Source organism: Tasmannia lanceolata, unplaced genomic scaffold, assembly GCF_043159265.1.
Source record: "Tasmannia lanceolata isolate RefF3 unplaced genomic scaffold, GAP_Taslan_0.1 ptg000007l, whole genome shotgun sequence".
NCBI classification, from domain to species: domain Eukaryota; kingdom Viridiplantae; phylum Streptophyta; class Magnoliopsida; order Canellales; family Winteraceae; genus Tasmannia; species Tasmannia lanceolata.
Window position 1 is genome coordinate 4,779,338 of NW_027518684.1, and position 21,196 is coordinate 4,800,533.

The 21,196-nt window shown below is 39.1% G+C and overlaps 3 protein-coding genes across 4 annotated transcripts in view; 2 read left to right on the forward strand and 1 right to left on the reverse strand.

Moving 5' to 3' along the window:
* The first annotated feature begins 228 nt into the window (after positions 1–228).
* LOC143881537 (uncharacterized) lies at positions 229–5,985 on the forward strand. Its single transcript, XM_077384648.1, has 3 exons — positions 229–1,838; positions 1,932–2,199; positions 4,571–5,985. Exons 1-3 carry the CDS (start codon positions 407–409, stop codon positions 5,622–5,624), a joined length of 2,754 nt encoding a protein of 917 aa, XP_077240763.1. The 5' UTR covers positions 229–406; the 3' UTR covers positions 5,625–5,985.
* Positions 5,986–7,579: 1,594 nt separating this feature from the next.
* On the reverse strand, positions 7,580–11,511 carry LOC143881538 (uncharacterized). The gene is made up of 4 exons (XM_077384649.1): positions 11,382–11,511; positions 9,669–9,838; positions 9,149–9,433; positions 7,580–8,314 (listed from the first exon to the last, which is right to left on the reverse strand). Exons 2-4 carry the CDS (start codon positions 9,816–9,818, stop codon positions 7,703–7,705), a joined length of 1,047 nt encoding a protein of 348 aa, XP_077240764.1. The 5' UTR covers positions 9,819–9,838; positions 11,382–11,511; the 3' UTR covers positions 7,580–7,702.
* Positions 11,512–15,502: 3,991 nt separating this feature from the next.
* Positions 15,503–21,196, forward strand: part of LOC143881539 (uncharacterized) — a 45,577-nt gene continuing 39,883 nt past the window's right edge. Inside the window, exon 1 of one of the 2 annotated variants that reach the window (XM_077384650.1) lies at positions 15,503–16,495. In XM_077384650.1, coding sequence (XP_077240765.1) covers positions 15,911–16,495 — 585 coding nt within the window. In that variant the 5' untranslated portion in view covers positions 15,503–15,910. The remainder of the gene's footprint in view (positions 16,496–21,196) is intronic. The other variant, XM_077384652.1, reaches the window with a different exon arrangement.

A 21,196-nucleotide genomic window follows, 5' to 3' on the forward strand; every position in this document is an offset into this window, starting at 1 on the left:
ATCATATGGACAAGGTTTTTTGGGACACAACCTATTTACGATGTGGCCTGTCAAAATGGACCGCTTGGATCATCCTATGGCCTGGACGGTACACTGCCTGTTGCAGGGACACACTAGTACACTACGTCATTAAAAAAAAAAAAAAAAGAGAGGGCCGGGGGTGGGGAGGTGTCGGAGTATAACGTCGTTAAAGCCTAACTTTAGCGTTTAGTGCCGGGGGAAGGGGGGCGGCAGGGGGAGGATATCAGCGCCCAAAGTTTTTAACACCCAATAATATACGGCTTGAGTGCTTTCCTCTCAGCTTCCTCTTTTCTTTCAGTAGAACTAAGCGATTGACCTTCCAAAAACGATGAAGATGGAAACCCAATACAGATATTCTTGAAGAGAATGGTGCGTGTTTCATGCTATGGAATCTACAACTTGTAAGAAGGTTTCTACTCAAGATTGGGTATCACGAGCTTTCTACTCCGATCCAACTAACAGCAACTATCTCTCTAACTCCGCCTCTGCTTCTCACTTTCAATATCTGAAAACATCCTCATGGAAGAAGAAAAAGATGCAGTGGAGACCAGTCTCTGAGAATAGAAAGGAATCTACTAAGCAATGGGTGTCACAAACTTTCTATTCCAATCCTGGTAAGAGCAACAAATCCAATCCCCCCTCTTCTGTTGCTTCGGACCCCATTTATCCTCTACCCAATGATGATCCCAATTCCTCTGATAAGCGACCCATTTTATCCTATGCCCAAGCCCTTAAAAAGAATCAAACAAATGGGTATCAGGAAAAGATGGAAGTTCAGATGATAGCACCCAACATTCCCCCTCCAACTGTTTCAATTTACAGAAGTGAGCCTGCTATTTATTTTGATGATGCTTTTATAAATGCAAATGCTGAGCAATTCAAATATTGTCTTGTGGGTAAGTTCCCCCGCTCATGGCCGAGCTTGACCCAGATCAGAGATTGGGTTAATAAGCAATGGAAACTCAAAGGGAGCTGCTCCGTTACCTTTCTAGATTCTCAGTATGTTTTCATAAGATTAGACAATGTATCTGATATGCTCTATATATGGAAGAGAGGTACATGGTTCGTCAACGGCCATTTGATGAAGGTCTTTAAATGGAATCCACACTTCCATCCGGCCGAGGGAGAACCCTCTTCGGCCGCTGTTTGGATTACACTCCCTTCCCTCCCCGTGGTCTTATTCCAAGAAGATGCGCTGATCTCTATAGCATCTTTGGTTGGAAGAGCCCTTGCAATTGATGCACCTACGAGAATTCTATCTCAAACGGATGTTGCACGAGTCTGTGTAGAAATCGATCTATTAAAAGAGCAACCTCGTCGAGTATGGATTGGGATGGGACAAGGTGGATTCTGGCAAGGCATACACTATGAGAGGTTACCTTCATACTGTTTGAACTGCTCTATGCGCGGCCATTCGACAAGGATCTGCAGATACAGTAAGAGCAACATCATAACAGGTGATTCTCAACAGAAGATGGCAAAGTCTAGCGTCCGGAATTCAAATTTTAAAGGTAAAGAAGATGGGCATTGCCAAGATCAATGTGGGATATCCAAGGGTTCTGTCCCTAATTCATTGGAGGGAGGAAGTACTCCGGCAAAGAGTGCTCGAATCAGTTCCGAAGTTCAACATAAAGATGTAACCAATCAACATATCATAGAGGCTTCTTCTCAACTATCATCAACCCGAGTAACTTTTGTAGAAGCAGTAAGCAACATAGAGGTTTCTTCTCAACTACCATCACACCGAGTAACTATTGTAGAAGCAATAAGCAAAAGCTTAGGATATATTGAGAATGGAAAATCAAGAAAGGATGAGGGTAAGGAATTAAGTGAGAGCAGCGTAGAATTATACACTAGACATAATCTTTGAGCTTCTCACTGATACTTGTTTTTTTTTTAATCTTTCCTAGGTAACCCCCGGTATGGTGCAATGTTTACCCATTCATTAATAATGAATGAAGCTTGTCTTCGAGGATGTGAAGAACATAGGCAAGTTGCAACAACGTCAAGAAAGCAGACATTGGATGAAAGAAATGAAATAGAAGTAGAAATCTTTCAACAGGATCAGCAGGAGCAAGAGCAGCCCCCAGAAGAGGTTCCCCGGTTCTTCACACGGATATTCACACAGATTATGAACAAAAATAATAAGAAAAATCAGGGAAAGATAACACCCAACAGGTATGCTGCAAGTTACCTAGTTAACATGGCTTCAAGTTCTTTTCTTGGAGTATCACAGGCACCTGTCTTGATGATCTATAGACTCCATGCTTAGAGGACATAATCTTAAATACTTATTATAGCAGGTTTGTTGCAAATTACCTATTTGACATCGCTTCTAGGTACTTTCTTGGAGTATACAAGGAATTACCTAGTTAATATGGCTTCAAGGTAGTTTCTTTGAGTATCACAGGTGTCTTGATGATGTATTGACTCCATTCTTAGAGGACATAATCATAAATACTCATAATAGCAGAAACCAAAGATTTTACTCTTCTACTTGCAGTGTAAAATGTTGTTAAAGAACAGGGTTTTGACAATCAATTTCACTGTAAAAAAGAAAATCATCCAAAACATGCTTGGTGGTGTTATGTTTAGGCATCAATTTCTATCATGTGTAGATTCTTTGATTACAATGCTGGCCTTAAGAGCCTCTGTGAAATGATAGCGTGTTACGATCCTAGGTGGGGGCCTGCATCTTTATCCCAAAGCCAACCAAATAAGTTTTCTCCCCTGCTATTTATCAAATCTGATTTGTTTATCTGTTTGGGATATGGTTTGATTACTTTAACTGCAATGTCTTTTGCCCATTGAGCTCCTGAGCTCCTAAAGTCTCGATAGTTATCTGCGAACTTCTGGGTTTGCACCACAAACAGACTTTTCCGCCTTTATATTAATAATAATTCAACCAATACGAGGGGTGGGATCGAGGCACCATACGGCACGAGCTTCAACCTCATTTTGGGTCGTGAATGGTTGGAGAACCCAAAAAACCAACCCAACTACCCCTACAAGGTCCCTAACAATGTCACCGATACATCTTAGAGCCTAGAATACCGAGAGAAACTATCACTAAAAAATTGGTAGCTTTACGTAAGAGTATCGAGAATATGTCAAGTGGACTTGCTGCCAGCGGTAAGAAACACCAAATTCAGCAAACATTCTTTGAAAAAGCCCCAGACGAAGAAGAACCTTTAATCCAATAGAAAAGACAAAGAGGGAGAATGTACATAAAAGACCAATAATGGAGCATCTAAAATGGCAAATGCAAGTTCTTTGCAGCTTGAGTACAAAAAATTAGATTCACTTCTGTAGTTTCTTCCTTGCACTTTCTTGTTAATCAACTGCAGAAAGAGGGCTAAAAGACAGTCTATTAAGTGCCGCCTAACAGAAACTAATTAGGTCTCATGCACAACCTATATATTCATAATTTCCTTTTTATGATGGGTAATTTAGGAAACCAAGGATAATATAGTAGCTCTCTTCTTCTCTAACGGAATACTTGTTTGATTAGGAAACTAGAATATAGCATTTAAGTGGTTAAATTAAATTTTTGAAGAAACCGACTGACTAATTCTCGATTTTGCTAAGAAAACTCAAATGTGAAACCCGACCAATGATTCTAGATCTTGCTAAGAAAACCACAGATGTGTAGGAGCCAAACGTATAAGAATATGAAAAGGAAAGAAGACAGTCGATCAGCAGGTTTTGTTGTTTAGATGCTTCCTACACATCCTATTCCATATAATTGTATACCCCACAAGTGAGAATTTGTTGGTCTTTTATTTTAGTAAGTTCTCTTTCATTTTTTTTTAAAGCAAAGGGTTTAAACCACACTACCTGTTGTGAAAACTTTTGATCTAGGGTTTGATGGAAACACAAAATAGAGAAATTAGTCAGAAAAAACACACAAATCAGAACACAAGATTTACATGGTTTTTCACATTCTGTGACTAGTTCCACGGGCGAATGCGATCCAAGAGCTTCTACTATAGATGAAGATTTCAATAGTTTCATCCAAACATGGAATCTATGTGATTTTCTCACAATGGAAAACCCCCATCTATTAGGTACCTAACCAATACGCCAAAAGCTCCGGAGCTGATGGAACGAGTTGGGCTGGACCCTTTAAACCTGGAACATACAAGGCTTGGTCCCACCTAGTCCCATGGTTTTTTTTTTTTTGTTAATATAATCGGGATAGGCTATTTGATATGTAAATGCGTATCTTGTTCCCATACTTTGAATTGAATTCGTCTATTTTCATAAATGTTGATATTGTTAGCCATTCCTCATCTCCTCCGCCCCTCCCTCCCCCTACATGGTATATTTGCAATCTCTATTCAAGGAATTCTCAACAATGGGAAGCAAATCATTTTATTTTCTACTGTTAAATCTTTTTCTGATGGAGAGAAGCTGTTTCAAGTAGCATACCAAGTAGCCAATGATTGTCAGTTTTTGACCCATAGGTCTATCAAATGTTCCATTTGCGTTATTTCTTTAAGTTTGATTATAGTGGTAGAAAAGTATTAATTACATTCTTGCTCTGCAGGAGGAAATTCCTCTCAGGCAAGCCATTCTTCTTCTGGAAGAAGAAAACAATTGTGCTCCTTAAGCCATCAATTTTGCATACACTCTCCTTCTCGTTAGCTGAGATAGAACGGGTAACAAAGGACTTTGATGTTGTTATTGGAGTTGGAGGCTTTGGCATCGTCTTTAAAGGTGTTTTTGATGGACGTACTGTAGCTGTTAAAAGGTTAAATATATCTTCACAACAAGGTTTTCACGAGTTCCAGGCAGAAATTAAAATTCTTTCTAGGCTAAGACACAGGAATCTGGTTTCCTTGATTGGCTACTGTGAAGAAAAAGATGAGATGATCTTGGTTTATGAGTACATGGCTCATGGGAGTCTGAGGGAGCATCTATATGGGAGCGACAAGCATCCTCTCTCATGGAAGCAGAGATTGGAAATCTGTATTGGAGCTGCAAGGGGACTTCACTACTTGCATTGTTGTGCTCCTCTCCCTATCATTCACAGGGATGTGAAAACTACCAACATCCTCTTGGATGAGGAATGGGCTGCTAAAATAAGTGACTTTGGGTTGTCGAGAGTGGGTCAGATTCATGATTTGACCCATATTACTACAGTGGTGAAGGGTACCCTTGGATATTTGGATCCTGATTATTTCAGAAGAAACATTTTGACAGTGAAATCCGATATTTACTCCTTTGGTGTCGTTCTATTCGAGGTCTTGTGTGCAAGGCCACCAACTTGTCCCAAGCTTCCTGAAGAACAGATTTGTCTTTCAGAGTGGGCTATAGATTGCCGAAGAAAGGGGATACTTGAGGATATCATTGATCCTTCTCTCAAAGGAATGATTAGTCCCAAATGCTTAACAAAGTTTGCAGAGACAGCTGAGAAATGCGTGTCTGATCATGGCATTGATAGACCAACAATATTAGAAGTGATGAATAATCTCAAATTCGCGCTCCAATTGCAGGAAATTTCCGAAGGTTGGGAAACTGATCATGGTGAAACTATTAAAAGCTCTGCACTTTCAAGTGATAGCAACTTCAGTGCCCACAACACCAACATAAGCATCTGATGTGAGATCAAGGGGAGCAACTATTGGGAACTAAATACAGGAGCAGTGTCCTCATAGCTCATTAATTCAAAGCAATGATAAGAATGTTGTCAGTTTTCAGTCTCCTGTTGTGCTTTGTCCTCAAAAGAGCACTGATAACAAGGTATTATTGAGTTAGAAAATGCCTTTGCTGTTTTTCATCTCGATTAGTCCCCTTAAATATTGTATACAAATGGGTTTTTTGGAACTGAAAGGACTGGTTGTTACACCATCCCTTGCCAACAAAAGGATCGAAACGTATGCAATCATGTTGTGCCAAGCTGGTATGGTGTGTTTATTTTTTGTACAGAATTATATCTTGACAATGATTCCGTTTTAATCATTATCCTTTCTAATTCTTACACTAAAAAATGAAAACCCGACCGACCCAACCCGAGAAACTATCTTGGCTAGGGTCTGGTTTACGAATATCGGGTTTTCCTATAGAGAAATTAGACCCCACCCGAGATAATTCTCAGGTAGGGTAAAAACCATTGAAACATGGACAACTACTAAAATCATTGATAATTTACCTAAAATGGCTTTAATCTTTGGGGTCGATTCTCAGCTTTTGGATCAAGTGAACGGTCAAGATTAAAAGTTATAGAAAATGTAGCCGTACCTCTTCCTCCTCTTTTCCGATTTTTCAGGTCGAAAAAAATTCCTCCATTTCCTTATCTCTCTTCTTAATGACGAAAAAACGGGGGGCCATCTACTCATCGTATTGCAGCATCCTTCCTTGAGCTTGACACAGAGTTACAAAAGGGAAAACGTAATTTAACCCACAAGGGCGACCCCCATTGGACCACGTCATTTTGGGCAACCGGTATTACCTCCTTAACCCGTTTTATTAGGGATGAGCCATTATTTAGTTAAAACCGAACCGAACCAACCGAATTGGTCGGTTAGGTTTCGTTTTTTTTTTTTTTTTTTCGAAATTCGGTTTCGGTTTTCTCAAAAAAAAAGAAAAAAAGTGTTGTCTGTGCACTCCGTAGGATGATCAAAATCGTCCATTTGATTGATCACAACTTAATTAGGTTGTACTTAAAAAATCATTTTGATCGGATGATCCTAACCCTCCGATCCAAACCGATATTTTGATTTTTTTTTCCCTCTTTTTCTCCCACAATTCGGTTATTCAGTTATAACCGAATAACCGAATTTTTATTCATTCGGTTTGGTTTCGATTACCGAAATTTGGTAACCGAAATTATTTTGGGTACCAAATTTCGGTCTATTCGGTTCGGTTTAAACCGAATAACCACCCCTACGTTTTATGTTATATAAATCCATTTTAGGATAATAATGCAGTAGACCCTCTAATATTTTATTTATAATCTAAGCTTTTTATTTCCCCCAACCAATAGATTAATGAGCAGAGCAGTCAACAAAAAAAGCACGAAGAAAGTAGAGTAATTAAACGGAAAAAGAGGATGAAAAAGGTAGGAAGGTGTGTGGAAATATCATTTCCTAGTGTCCCAGCAAAATAAGAAAAGTCTTCTTTGTCAATATTGCACTAATTTTGATTTTCCAAGAGCTTCTCACTAACTTCCTCTTCTGTTCTCCTTTCTGTTATGGGAAGTGGCAACAGTTCGAGAGATACCTTTATAGTTCGAGGAGTCTGTAATTCTCAGAAGGCTATCACAGCCAAATCAGAAAAATGTTTTAAGAAAACCATAGCTGTATTATCAGAACAAGGTAATGCAAATACCATTTCCCTACATATATGGGGAAATGATAGCAGCACAACCATGTTTGATATTTTCACTTAACTCATCTTGCCTTTTAGTAGTAGTTAAAGGGCTGTCAAAGGTTATTGCAGTGCCCAAAAAGCTCTCACAAGCCAATTAAAAAAGAAAAGACAAGCTGGGTTTGTGCAATTATTAAAACATGGTTGTGCTGATATCATTTCCCTAAATATATTCTTTAAGCCATAATTCTAAATCAAATGAAAGCAAATTTCATTTGGTTATTCTCATTTGGCATCATACCTAAATGCACGAGTTTCACAAAATCCTTCACATACAAACACCTGAAGAAAAATATTGCAAGCATCATCATCAGAAGCACACATTGGCTGAGGAAGAAGATCTTGTTGCCTTAAGAGGGTCCAAAGTTGTTCCCTCACTGCAATGCCCACTGTTAGGACCAACAATCTGGGCAACACTGGCATCACAAACAGATGCAGTTTCTGCTCGTGCTGCTACTGCTTTTAAACGAAGGCGCTCAGCTCTAGAACCAATGACTTGGCCAAGGACCGAGGCCGCAATTGTGAAAGCCATTGCCATCTTGGGCATCAGAACAGACTTCCTTAGCATGGCTATGAAAGGAACAGCCGCATGAACAGCAACAAACCAAGAGGGGGAGAATTTTTCAGTGTGTTCTCTCCAGATTCCCAAAGGGACATTGGCAGCCATACCCAAGAGGCCAATCACCAGTACCTTTGTTGGAAGAGCTTGAGGACGGATGGTCTTCACGAGAGCTGTCCGGGCTAGGGCTGCCCTTGCGGCAACTATAGCTGGAGGGCACTTTAGCTTCATGCCTGGTGGGGGTTGTAGAGCCCCTGCAACAAGGGGTAGGACGCCGCTCACTGCCCTGTAGGACTTGGCGATGGGGCAATTCCCAGTTTCCAGCCACTCGTTGCTTAAAGCCTCGTGTGACGAATCTCCTCCCTGGAAGATGAGAAGATTGTGAGGAGGCAAACAGAAGAATAATGGTTTTTTGCAAAGAAGAATACAGATAAAGTCACCTTTCTTTTAAGGCCCTGTTAGGATTGCAGGAATTTTCTAGAGAAGTTTGGAAAGGAAAAATATTTCTAAAATTTCACAAACACGAAAAAATATAACTTGAACCAACCTAGTGAATTTTTACTTGGAGGTACCTTCAATTTATGTTAATATCCCTCTAGTTTAACCATTTCACTCTAAATTGTGGAGGAAATTTTTCCCAAGAAAAAACTTGTCAGAAATATTTTTCTTGCAATCCAAACATGGGTTTGAGAAGTAAAAGATAACCCTGGCATAAGAACTGGGTTTCATAAGACAACAATCTGAACTGCTCAGATAGCAGGAAACAACGGACTGACACGTACATTCACAAATTTTGAGGTAATTTATTATTTAATTGAGAGACACGCTAAAGCATAGATGTTTAGTGAGAGTTGATTGGCTATGAATTGAAGCAATTGACATATCAGTTATAATATGCTGTGAAGTTTGAAGAAAGGCGAATCCAGAAATACCCGGAGGTCTCAAAATAAACGATGTTAAGTTTTACATAGAGAGTGCCAACCATTGGTATTTGTCACATGCTCAATTATTTAAAGAGCACAACAAGAAAAAGATACAGTTGGGTAAAGCAAAAGTTCACAATGAACAACCATCAGATTGTGATTGGACAGGCCTGATGATTTGATTAAATAAAAATAAAGAAAGAAATAGGATCAAATTCATCGCTGAGATACACAAATGAGAACAGTTCCAGTTTTAGCGCTGAAGATGTATTACCTGTGAAGAAGTTTCTTTCTTGGAGGGTGTCTTTTTCTGCTTCTTCCATTTTTCAGAGAAAGAATCAAAGCTGAAGGGTCCACCTGGTCCAAAGGCTGATAGACTGATAGTGGCTGCCTTTGCTGCTAAGGGGTTAAACTGACGTGTAGGCTCAGGGGGTGAATTGTCGGGACGAGAAAAAGATCTCCCAGATAGTGGGACCACTCCATCCCGTCCATGGAAAAGCCTAAATGCCATGTCAAAATTGGGTCCATCTTCAAAAATCGGACCTTTGGTTGCCCATACCTTGAAAAAGAACCGAGTAAAAACAGAATTTATTCAAATTCAACAATTCATCTAAAGGTTAAACCAAGCACGGGGAAAATGAGAGAAAAACATCATGATCAACAAAATAATAACCATGCTGCAACAATCTTTTGTACATGACATCATGACAAATGCATATGTGTGCGTAAATAAAGCACATAAAAAGGAGTTATCATAAAGGGAAGGATAAATAAAGCAAAGGGGGAGAACTCACAGGCATAGGAAAATTCTTAGGCGAGGAGAAGGAAAAGCTAGTGGGCTCATTGATGGTTCTCAAGAATGGACATCTTTGGATGTTCTGATGACCAAAGAAAGGGTCAGATGACAATGAATCTTCGCTTATAGCTCTGAAGAAATGCTCCATTTCTGGCAGAGCAGTTTTACCTGTACATGGGAGAAAGATAGGTCAGTCAGGGCATCTTTGCAACACAGTCTTGAAAAAAGTGAAAAAATGAGTATATTATTAGGGAGAAAATTTAAGCAGTGTAGAAATCTACAGAATGAACTTTATCATATTTAAAGACTGCAATTACATTAGAAGGCAAAAGAAAATAGGAGCATCATGTATATAATGGCTATTTGTGGGTTGGATCCCATCCTATTTCTGTTTACAATATCTGGGTCATAGGTACTTATCAATGGTGAATGGTTTGCAAAGGGCACTGCCAATCTGTTTACCTCACTTGTTTGATACCAAGTAGGCTTCTCAAAAACACTGCATCTAGAGACCCAAATGCCTCAAAGGGATGTCAGCCAGCTTGAAAGTCACTTCACACACAGCTAGGTGGGGTTTTTGAAGATAACATTGGTCTTCCATGAGAGATGAATAGTTTTTGAGAAGAGAAATTTACCAAGGGGAACTGCCCTAGAAACCTGATACTTGTAAAATGAATTTATGTCAACATTTACAAACGGACGTATAAATCATTCTCTAACGAAGAGGAAGGCTTTTTTTTTTACCAAGATAGCAAATAACAACAGAATATGCATCCAAATCTGGAAAAAAAAAAATGGCAGATGCAATCCTCAAAATCAAAACCCATGAATGCGAGATATTAAAAACAGTTTAAATGAATTGTGCAGATACAGGGAGTAATGGCATTTCGAGACTTTTTGGGCTTCTTGTGTTTTAATTTTCCCTTGATCAATGAATATTTTCTACACGATGATTTTTCTACCACTGCCAAAATATTTGAAGTTGGAAATGACAGAAGATCAGAGAAAAAAATTAGTTCCAGGCGAATATAAGAGAATCAGATATGCAGATAATCAATAGCAAAAAAATTGGAGAGCGAAACAAGAGACTGCATCGCTTTTACAGGGATTTGTACGGCAAATTTTTGAGTTTTTCCCTGCCCTAATTGGAAAGAGTCCCAACAACCTATTCTATAACCCCCAAAAAAAAACAAAAATATCAAAATCTTGAAACCAAATTCCATCAAATCCTCTACTTAATCAACCCCTAATTCATCAATAATTACCTAAAGACAAAGCCCAATCGTCTCCTTAACAAACAGTCACATAAACTTCAGACGCAGATTCCAAAAGGAGAACATATCAAACCCTAAAAACCCAACCCAATTCCTTCAAATCCTCAACGGAATCAAACCCTAATTCGTCAATAACTACCTAAAAATAAAAGTCCATCCTCTCCTAAACAACCAGTCACATGAAATTCAGACACAGATTGAAAAAGTAGAACATACATATCAAACCCTAAAAACCCAATTCCTTCAAATCCTCAACGTAATCAAAACCTCTCAATAACTCCCTAAAAAAAAGCTCAATCCTCTCGTAAACAAACAGTCACATGAGCTTTAGACGCAGATTTCAAAAGGAGAACATATCGATCTGATGAATTTGAGCATAATTGCAGAAAAGATCAACATTATATAGAAGAAAATTGAGAATTCGGCAAAAGATTTACCCCAATCTGAAGCTTTCTAAAAGAAAAGAAAAACTCTGTAAAAACCGCCCCTTTGCCGGAAAATCCCAAACCTAAAAGTTCGTGTGGACAACACGAGAACTTCGCCGGCCTCGACCTTTTTATTCTTCCCAACAAAGAGAGTGACTGGTTGAGAAGGTCAAACCAGGACATTACCTGTAATCACCCGTGGACTTGGTAATACCACGTGTGTATGACTCACGTTCTTTTGGTGGTTGGTTACATGAGTTAATTTCAACCATCAGATTTCTGAAGTGGAAAGTTATGAGTCGTTGGATCGCAGTGGATTAATTTGACCTTTGTTTCTGGACATTGATTGGGCTGTGATATATTCGCCACCTTTTCTTCCCATGGCCACCCGCAGTGTATATATGCGAATGCGATCATGAGTTAACTATTTTACACTAAAGTGGGTGGCCCGGGGAAGAAAATGGGGCGAATTTTCTTCCGAGGACCACTCGATTTCTACCTATTCTACTCCGGGATAGAGAGAAGCTGGACTTGCCCAATGCAATTTTTCTTTTCTTTTCTTTTCTTTTTTTGTTTCACGTGAAAGAAAGTGATGTATTTGCTTCCTCTTTTTCCTTGCCATCCTCTGTGGTGTATTTATGACATTGTTTTAAATTTCGGTCGAAATATTTTGATTTCCGCTGCTACCGAAAGTTAAATTCGCTTGAGCCATTTTCTGGCTGCTAGGAATTTTTTTTCACAATAAATCGGTGTCTCAGAGTGATGAGAGGATTAGGGCAGTGAGAGAAGGAGAGATATTTGAGAAATACAAACACCGAATCAAGAAAGTAAAAGATCTCGGGTAACTCCCTCGAACGCTGGTTGGACGGACGACTAGGACGGTTGTGCCAGAGTTGAAATCAAGAAGCTTGATTGTATAGATTTCTTACTCCTGGGTCCTTGGAGAAATATAATCCAACTCGTTCCTCACCCAGATCAATCACCTTCTTCGTTGCTATGTCCTCAAACACACGAAAGTTTGGAAAGAAGATAGCAACATAGTGGGGCCTTCTTAAGTATGGGACTAGGTGAGACCCTTGGTGTGGGATATGTTTAAAGGGACTAGCTTAGAGTGTTCCATCAGCACATTTTGGTTGGGAGAGAGAGAGAGACAGAGAGCTAGCAAAAAAAAAAACTAGGTGGAAGAAAATGACGTGCAAAGGAAATGACCCACTTGTCATGTAATTTCCCTCAAAAGCGATGCAAGTGAACGAGTATAAGAAAATAAGGAATTCGTACTACAACTAGTTGCAGACCCGTGCGATGCACGGGGTGAAGGAAAAATGCTTTAAAACTGTTTTAAAGCACCCTTATAATATATATACATATAGAGGAAAGTGTTGGTGACCTTAAGCTCACCAAGCTCACCAAACTTATGGTGAGCTTAAGCGCCCAATCACATTGGGGCCTACTTTGTTAGGATGATCCAAAGCATTCATTTGAAAGGCCCTTACATAGATGGGGTGTGTACCAAAAATCAGCTCCATAGGATCATCCTAACCCATCCATCTGTGGAGGTCAAAATGGACAGACATTATTTGTCTACAAATCTGCCCATTTTTTGTCTTCCACAAATGGAGGGGTTAGGATGATCCTATGGAGTTGATTTTTGGTACACACCCTATCTATGATAGGGCCTTGCAAATGAATGGTTTAGATCACCACAGAAAATGTGGGACCCATGTGATTGGGGCGCTTAAGCTCACCAACACTTTCCTCATATATATATATATATATATATATATATATATATATATATATAGAGAGAGAGAGAGAGAGAGAGAGAGAGAGAGAGCAAAATTATGATCTTCTGAGTATCTTCAATTGAGAGAGAGAGCAAAATTATGATCTTCTGAGTATCTTCAAATGACCAAAGGAAATGAACATAAGACATGACTTATAAAACCCGATGTAGATGCTCGTGTTGAGATTTTATATGGTGTAAGTCCTTATACTCATGCATTTTTCTAAATAAATATATATTTCCACTATAGATCGAACGACTATGATCATCCTTTGGGAATAAATTTTTCGTCACAACCTATTTACATCGTGGTTCGTAATTTAAAAAGCCCTCTTTTATACGGAAGAAAGCTATTAAATCTCTTATTAAAGGCTATTAAATCTCCTATTATATCTATTTCTCTCTCCTAATTCGGCAATTAAATCTCCTATAATATCTCTCCATCTATCAAGTTCATATCACATCAATATCATATCCCGTTTTTCCCAACCTATATACAAAAGGTTATACATTTGTTGTCCCATGGCGAATGCAATATCGCATTTGCAAATCCACGTCATGTGTGAATGGATGGTTCCAGGTTTCACTTCATTTTATAAATAGACGGGACAGAGCTGCCCAAATGACTGAGGCAATTTGACCCGAATAAAGAAATGTAGCAAATCAACAACCATGAAAACACTTTGAAAAGCCCCCCTCCTTTGTCTCTGTGTCTTCCCTCCTTCCCTGAAAATCCCTTTTCCAAATCTGTTCCTCTTAGGAAACGAAATCGAAATCCTGGATTACCAAAGGCTTTGAAAATTTTGTATACTCTCGGAAATAAATCAGAATTTAGAAAAGGAATTAGCTCTACTTAATAAAACGTTTAGAAATAAATTCTGAATAGGAAACGAAATCGGAGATATACGTTCAAATACTTTACATGATTTATATCCCTCTTTTAAAGGAAATATTTATGCGCCATTACAACTTCATTAAAGAAAATGAGAACCACCATATGGGAGAGATTTATAAAACTTCATTAAGTAAATAATTACAAAACAACAACATTAATTAAATAACATATTTTGTTCCCAAAGTAGAAACGCTAATGAGTGAGAGAGATTTAAGGATTATTTGTGATACGTTTTAGATATATATCTATCTATAAAAAGACTCTTCACATTCTAACTGTTGCAATTCCAGGAATAAAGAGATGTGTGAAAATAAAGAGATGTTTGAAACGATTATTAGAAACATGGTGGTGACTTTTGAAATCGAGAAAAGATGGTGGTGACGTTTGAAATCGGGAAACCGAATAAAACGTTATTATAAACTTGGTTGAATAGATGCATTGTAAATATCTAGACAAAAAATATCTAAAACTCAGATGGGTAAAATCCAAATAAAAAAATGCAAAATAAAAGAATACCTTGTGGGTGTTAATGGAGTAGCCTGAGCATATGACTGCCGTAAGCAGAAGATATGAAAAAGATGGGTGGCAGGAAGTTGGTGCGGAAGGATTGTAGATTTGGAATATTGAAGATGAAAAAAAAAAAAAAAATTCACTGCCCAACTATATATGTTAGGTGGAGGTGAAGAGGCATTAACGAAAAGACACAACTCACGGAGGGGAGGGTTGGTTAATTGAAAGATATGGATGGATGGGATGCGATTGCTTACAAAGAGATTATTGAAAAAGGAGAGTTGTGATGAGATTCCCATATTTTTTGCTGGATATTTAGGAGATCGATTTGGAAACTTGTATGTAGGGGAGCTGGTTGGAGAGAGAGAGAGAGAGAGAGAGAGAGAGAGAGAGAGAGAGAGAGACGAAGGGGTGTGGATATTTTCTTAGATTTTTTGGGATTTTTTTTTTTGAGGAGAGAGAGAGAGAGACGAAGGGGTGTGAATATTTCTACAATTTTCTTGTGACTATTTTTTAGGAGTTCAAGGAAGTGTTTTTTGGGAGCGAGGAAAAAATGGAGAAGTGGTGTTTGGAATTACGGTTGTTACGGAAAAAAAAACAGGGCTAAATGCGGTTTGAGGGGGTGCCACGTGGAACACCCTCAGTGTACCACATCCAACTTTATATACACAGTATAGATTGGATGGCAGAAATGAACTTATCTAATTAGGGTTTCATTTTTTGGGAAATGATATTTCCCCCCTCTGATGGATACAATCCCACCCCTAAACGTTATTCGTTAGATTTTAAAGGCAAAGGAAAACGTTAAAGGGAGTGAATTTATCCTCAAGCAGTGAACCCCTCTCACATAAACCGTTAAAGGGGGGGAATTTATCATTTTAGGGCGCGGGGGGGGGGGGGGGGGGGGGGGGGGGGGTGGGTGTGTGAATATCAGCGCCCAATTTTCTTTCATTTGTCACCAACGAAAGCGTCGTCCATTTCAAAGCCACAGAGATAAAGAAGCCCTGGGAACAATAAGGCTCCATTATAATGGACTAGGGTTTGGGTTAGGGTCTGGGAGGATAATGTATCATCACAACCAGTTTCTTCTGTTCTATTCAACGAGCTTTATCCCCAGAGTAGGGTTTCAAATGCCCAAAACCCTTTTGTTAGAATTTCAGCTCATAGACTGCATTCCAGATGAAAACAAACCCATTCTAGATTTTCGTCCTGATTTTCGTCTTTTTGAAGTAAAATTAATGTCATTGTCTTCTTAGTTTTTCTTTGGTCAGATTAAGGTTTCTTTTGGTACTTTTTTAATAGAAACCCTAAACTCAAAACCCTTTTCTTGCCAGTTCAATTGGGTATTTGAAAATGGAAGCCATGGATGATTTTGGTGACCTCTACACCGACGCTGAGTTTGACGTGGATTCTGGTTTTGGCTTACACCAGTTATATATCGAAGAAGAAAAGAAGAACAATGGTAACCAAAAAGAGTGCCTTTTTTCAAATTCAAATTCTCTTAACAAAGAGTTCGATTCTAGTTGCGAGAATACACATAGCGATGATGAGCAAGTAAAAGGGGAGGATGAGAAACCAATTGTTTCTGATTTGAAAACTGCGCATTTGGAAGTGAAAGATGAAAATCTAACATTGGAAAATGGTAGTGATAGTGAGGACGATCTTCATATTCTTTTGAATGAGGAGGATTGCGCAAGGTTTCCCCTTGTTGGGGGTGTGAGTGTGGGGAATGGAGAAAGAGGTGAGGAGAGTGATGAAGATGATGAGGATGATGACTTGGTGATTGTTACAGAGGGCGATCATCCTAGTAAGGATCGGAAATGGGTTGACCCATCGCAGTTGGTAACAGATGGAGTTTATCAGAGTACGGCTTGTAACGGTGCTGAAAGAGGGACTGCTCCAAAGGGTAGTTATCAGTCACAGTATTCCCAGTTCAAGGTATGGTTATGATCATTGTAATGCTGGAATCCTTGTATTTGTGGGACTTGAAATGGGTTTGTTTCTATGATGATTTTTTTTTTTTTAAATGATAGTTTCCATGATGAGTTAGGAGTCTTAATTTACCTTTGGTAAGGAGAATCCATGTTTATTTCAGCGAGGAGTTAGTAGTTTAACTTTAAGTATAATAGGAGTCCTAATTAGACTGTTATATCGGCCCATATTTGGAAAGTTGAATATATCTTCTGTAGGACGCCTTTGTTCTAAATTTGAATGTCTGCCTCCCTCTTTTTTTTTTTTTTGGGTAAAGAATTGCTTTATAGTTTAGTGGGAAATGTGTGGTTTGACATTGAGCAAATCCATCTCATGCCTTGCGAAGAAAAGCATGTTTGTTACTTGCACATAATAAAATATATGACATAATGATTCATAAACTAAATGTATTGGGGAAGATAATTATTCAAGGCCATGTGCCAATTGAAACCCACGATGAATATGTTTGTTAATATATATACATATGACCAGCATGAGATCATGAAAGATTTCATCTTTTCTATCTGTCTGCAACTCACTCGAGGCTTGGGAAACAAATAACAGACACGTGTGTCATGATATCCAAAAAAGAAGGTAAGGGGATAGAGGCTCTACTTCAATGACGTGGATGAGTTCGATTCCCATAGATGGTTTTTGGTTAGTTGTCAGCTGAAATGATATATATATATATATATATATATATATATATATATATATATATATATATATATATATATATATATGAGAAAACGGTTCCTACACATATGTGTAGATAAGTTATCTACACACTAGCTTAAAATACAGTGGGGGCCACATTGTTTGGGTGATCCAGGCCATTCATTTTTAAGGCCCTCACATAGATAGGGTGTCCACAAAAAATCAGATCCATAGGATCATCCTAACCATTCGAACTGTGGAGGCAAAAAATGGACTAATTTGTGAAGGTTTAAAGACATCCATTTTACCTCCACAAATCGTAGGGTTGGGATGATCCTATGGATCTGATTTTTTGTAGACAGCCTATCTATGTGAGGGCCTTTAAAATGGATGGCTTGGATCACCCAAACAATGTGGGCCCCCACTGTATTTTAAGCTAGTGTGTAGAGAACTCTCTACACATATGTGTAGGAACCGTTTCCTCTCTCTCTCTCTATATATATATATATATATGAATAGCATTATTGTAGCTTAATATTTGATTTTGCAAATGTTAAGCTACGCCAATGTTAAGCTACGCCACGTTATGGTGATAAATTCAAAGATTTCACGGTGACTCTTACATCCATCGCATTATGATAATATCATATAACTACACCACATTAATTACACAAAGACTACTCTTCTCCTTCTTCTTTTTCTTCTTTGTTTTTTGGTAGGTTCCACACTTCTTCTACTTCTTTTTTGAATGGTAAAAAGTTTCATTAATAGGGAGACCAAGATGGTCCACAACAATGCAATAGATAAAAAAAGCATAAATACAACATAAAAAACAAATAGAGAAAAAGAGATCAGAAGAAACTCAAGGAAGAGGGAAATCATATTGCTCCAAAGCCTCCAAGTAGTGTTGCATGGATTCGGATACGCGTGTCGGGATCCAACACGGATTCAAGGTGTTGGATTCGACAAACCCCCAAAAGTAGGATTCGGATTATGTAATTTAAAAAAAAATAAAAAATTTCAAAATAAAAAATTTAAATATATGTGCGTTTGTGTTTGTTTTCATGAAAAAATTGAGGGTGGTGGGTTGTGGCGAGTTTTGTGTTAAGAGTGTTAAAGGAGGAAAGAGGTCGATGTTCGAGAGTCGAGGCGCTAGGGTTTTTATTAAAAGAGTACGGGTTGTGCTTTCATATAAAAAAAGTTAAGAAGAAAACGCGTTTAAAGGGAAAATATACAGGATTCACATTTCAACAGAGACAACCATGAATCAGATTCGCTCGAAAAAAATAGGATTCGTGCGGGACACGGCTACGACAAGAATCCAGGTGTGTCTCACGTGAATCCATGTCCGATTTGGATGCGGATATGTGTCGACACGGATTCGGTATAGGGGGGCAAAGAATCCATGCAACATAGCCTCCAACCCTACGCCTCTCCTAGCTAAAATATCCGCTTCCCCATTGGCGAATCTTCTAACACGTCAAAAACAAATCGACGAGGAGCCCACAGTGTGATGAATTTCATCAAAATAAATAGCAAACCGCCATGGGCAAACTTGAGGCCCACTCAACCAACTAATCATATTGAGGGAGTACCCTTCCGCCACCAATTTCACGAAATTTTCATCCGCCGCCTGTCTTAAGCCTTGAAGTACCACACGAACCTCCACCTCATTGGAGTCGGCAATCCCTAGGAGACCCGCAAATGCCCATCTCACCGCACCCGAATCATCTCTAAGGATACCCCAATCCCCGCCGGACCAGGGTTTCCCAAGCTAGATCCGTCAAAGTTTAGCTTTAAGAAGCTCACTGCTGGGGGATCCCAAGCCTGCACAATCGGGGTCCGATTTTCTGAACTATAGCATACCTCTCTCCCTCCATTCCACAAATCAAATGCCGAGACAAACTTGAAACAAGGAATCGACTTAACCTGTGAAATTGCAAGAGCTATCATCTTCAATAAAAGGTAATACAAACTTGTAGCAAGATCCTTAAATATTTGAGCACTTCTCTCCTTCCAAAGAGCCCAAATAACCGCAAGGAAAGAAACATTCCACAAAATCCTTTATTCTTTTCTCCAAGGGACCAACAGCCAACCTTCCAATACCTCAAAGAGATGCAATGGAAAGACCCACGAAATGCTGAATCTATCCAAAATACCGCTCCATACTTCCCTTGCAAACTTGCAATGAATCAAGAGATGGTCCACAGGCTCATCATCAACTGATGTAGGATCAAAAGGGAAGCATACTAGAGAATGCTGATTTTATTGCAACTAAGGTACTGGATAGGTATTGGGTTAATGGAACAGGTTCTGTAGGGATTAGGAATGAAATTTAGTGGACCTTTCTTGATTAAAAGGATGCTGTTTGCTTGGGAAACAGGAGTGTTATGTGGTGGGTCCTTGAAAGGAAAAAAGTGCCTATTAAATATGTTGATGTGATTAAGGATATGTACGATGGAGCAATAACTAGTGTTAGAACCACGGATGGCACGTCTAGTGAGTTTTCAATTACAATAGGACTGCACTAAGGATCAGCTCTAAGCCCTTAACTTTTTACTCTAGTTATGGATGAGCTTACGGAGGGTATCCAGGATGAGGTGCCGTGGTGCATGTTATTTGCAGATGATATAGTATTAATCGACGAAACCAAAGCAGGAATAAATGCTAAATTAGAGTTATGGAGAACTACTTTGGAATCTAAAGGTTTTAGACTGAGTAGGACTAAGGCAGAATATATGAAATGCAACTTTAGTAATGTAAGGAGGCGGGACGAGGACGTAGTAAATATAAGTGGATAGGAGGTACCTAAGAGGGATATATTTCGATATCTTGGTTCAATTCTACATAAGAAAGGAGAGATTGAAGAGGATGTTAACCATAGAATAAGAGCATGTTGGTTGAAGTGGAAGCTTGCATCAGGAGTTCTGTGCGCCATAAAATCCCTACCAAGTTGAAGGGAAAGTTTTATAAGACAGCTGTGAGGCCAGCCATGCTGTACGACTCAGAATGTTGGGCCACCAAAAAGCAGCAAGTACATAAGATGAGTGTAGCGGAGATGCGAATGCTTAGATGGATGTGCGGCCACACAAGGTTAGATAGAATTAAAAATGAAGACATTCGTAAAAAGGTGGGGGTGACTCCAATCGATGAGAAGATGAGAGAGCACCGCTTAAGAAGGTTTGGACATATCCAACGTAGGCCTTTGGATGCTCCGGTGAGAAGAGGTGACTCGTGCCAAATTGAGGGAGTAAAAAGAGGTAGGGGTAGACCGAAAATAACATGGGTAGAAACAGTGAGGAAAGACTTGATAGCTTGGAACATAACAGAGAACATAACCTTGGATAGGATAGAATGGAAGAAAATGATCCACGTAGAATAACCCAACTAGAACCAGGATTAGAGCCGGGTAGATCCCTTTTACCTTCTTCATGAATTTTTTTTCTAAAGGATTCATTTAGCCGACCCCAACTAGCTTGGGACAAAGGCTTTGTTGAGTTGAGTTGAGTTGAGTAAGGTACTGGATAGGTATTGGGTTAATGGAACATGTTTTGCAGGGATTAGGAATGAAATTTAGTGGACCTTTCTTGACTAAAAGGATGCTGTTTGCTTGGGAAACAGGTTGTCGACATGTGTCAATTTTGTTTCTTGAAAGGTGTCAAGAAATGTTGGGGTTAACTGTTGGTAGATTAAAGTGGTCTGTCACAGGTCCATACGGGACTGTTACAAGCTTGGGGGGTTTGGCTGGGTGAGTGGGGTTTTTTTTTTTTGTTTGGGGATGGGGTGGCTATAATAGAATCTGGAGGTATCCGATGTTGTGTAACAGGCAATATGAAAGGGTTTAGGTGTCAGTTTAGGGTAGATATAGGAGAAATGAAAGGTTTCAAGACATTTAGGTGGGATGTGTCTGAAGTTTTACAGGCCGAAGAGTCCAAGAAAGTGGACTGTAACTGCAAATGTCAACAGGCTATTGGGTTTAACTATTTCGATGGTAATGAGGTTTAGGATAGA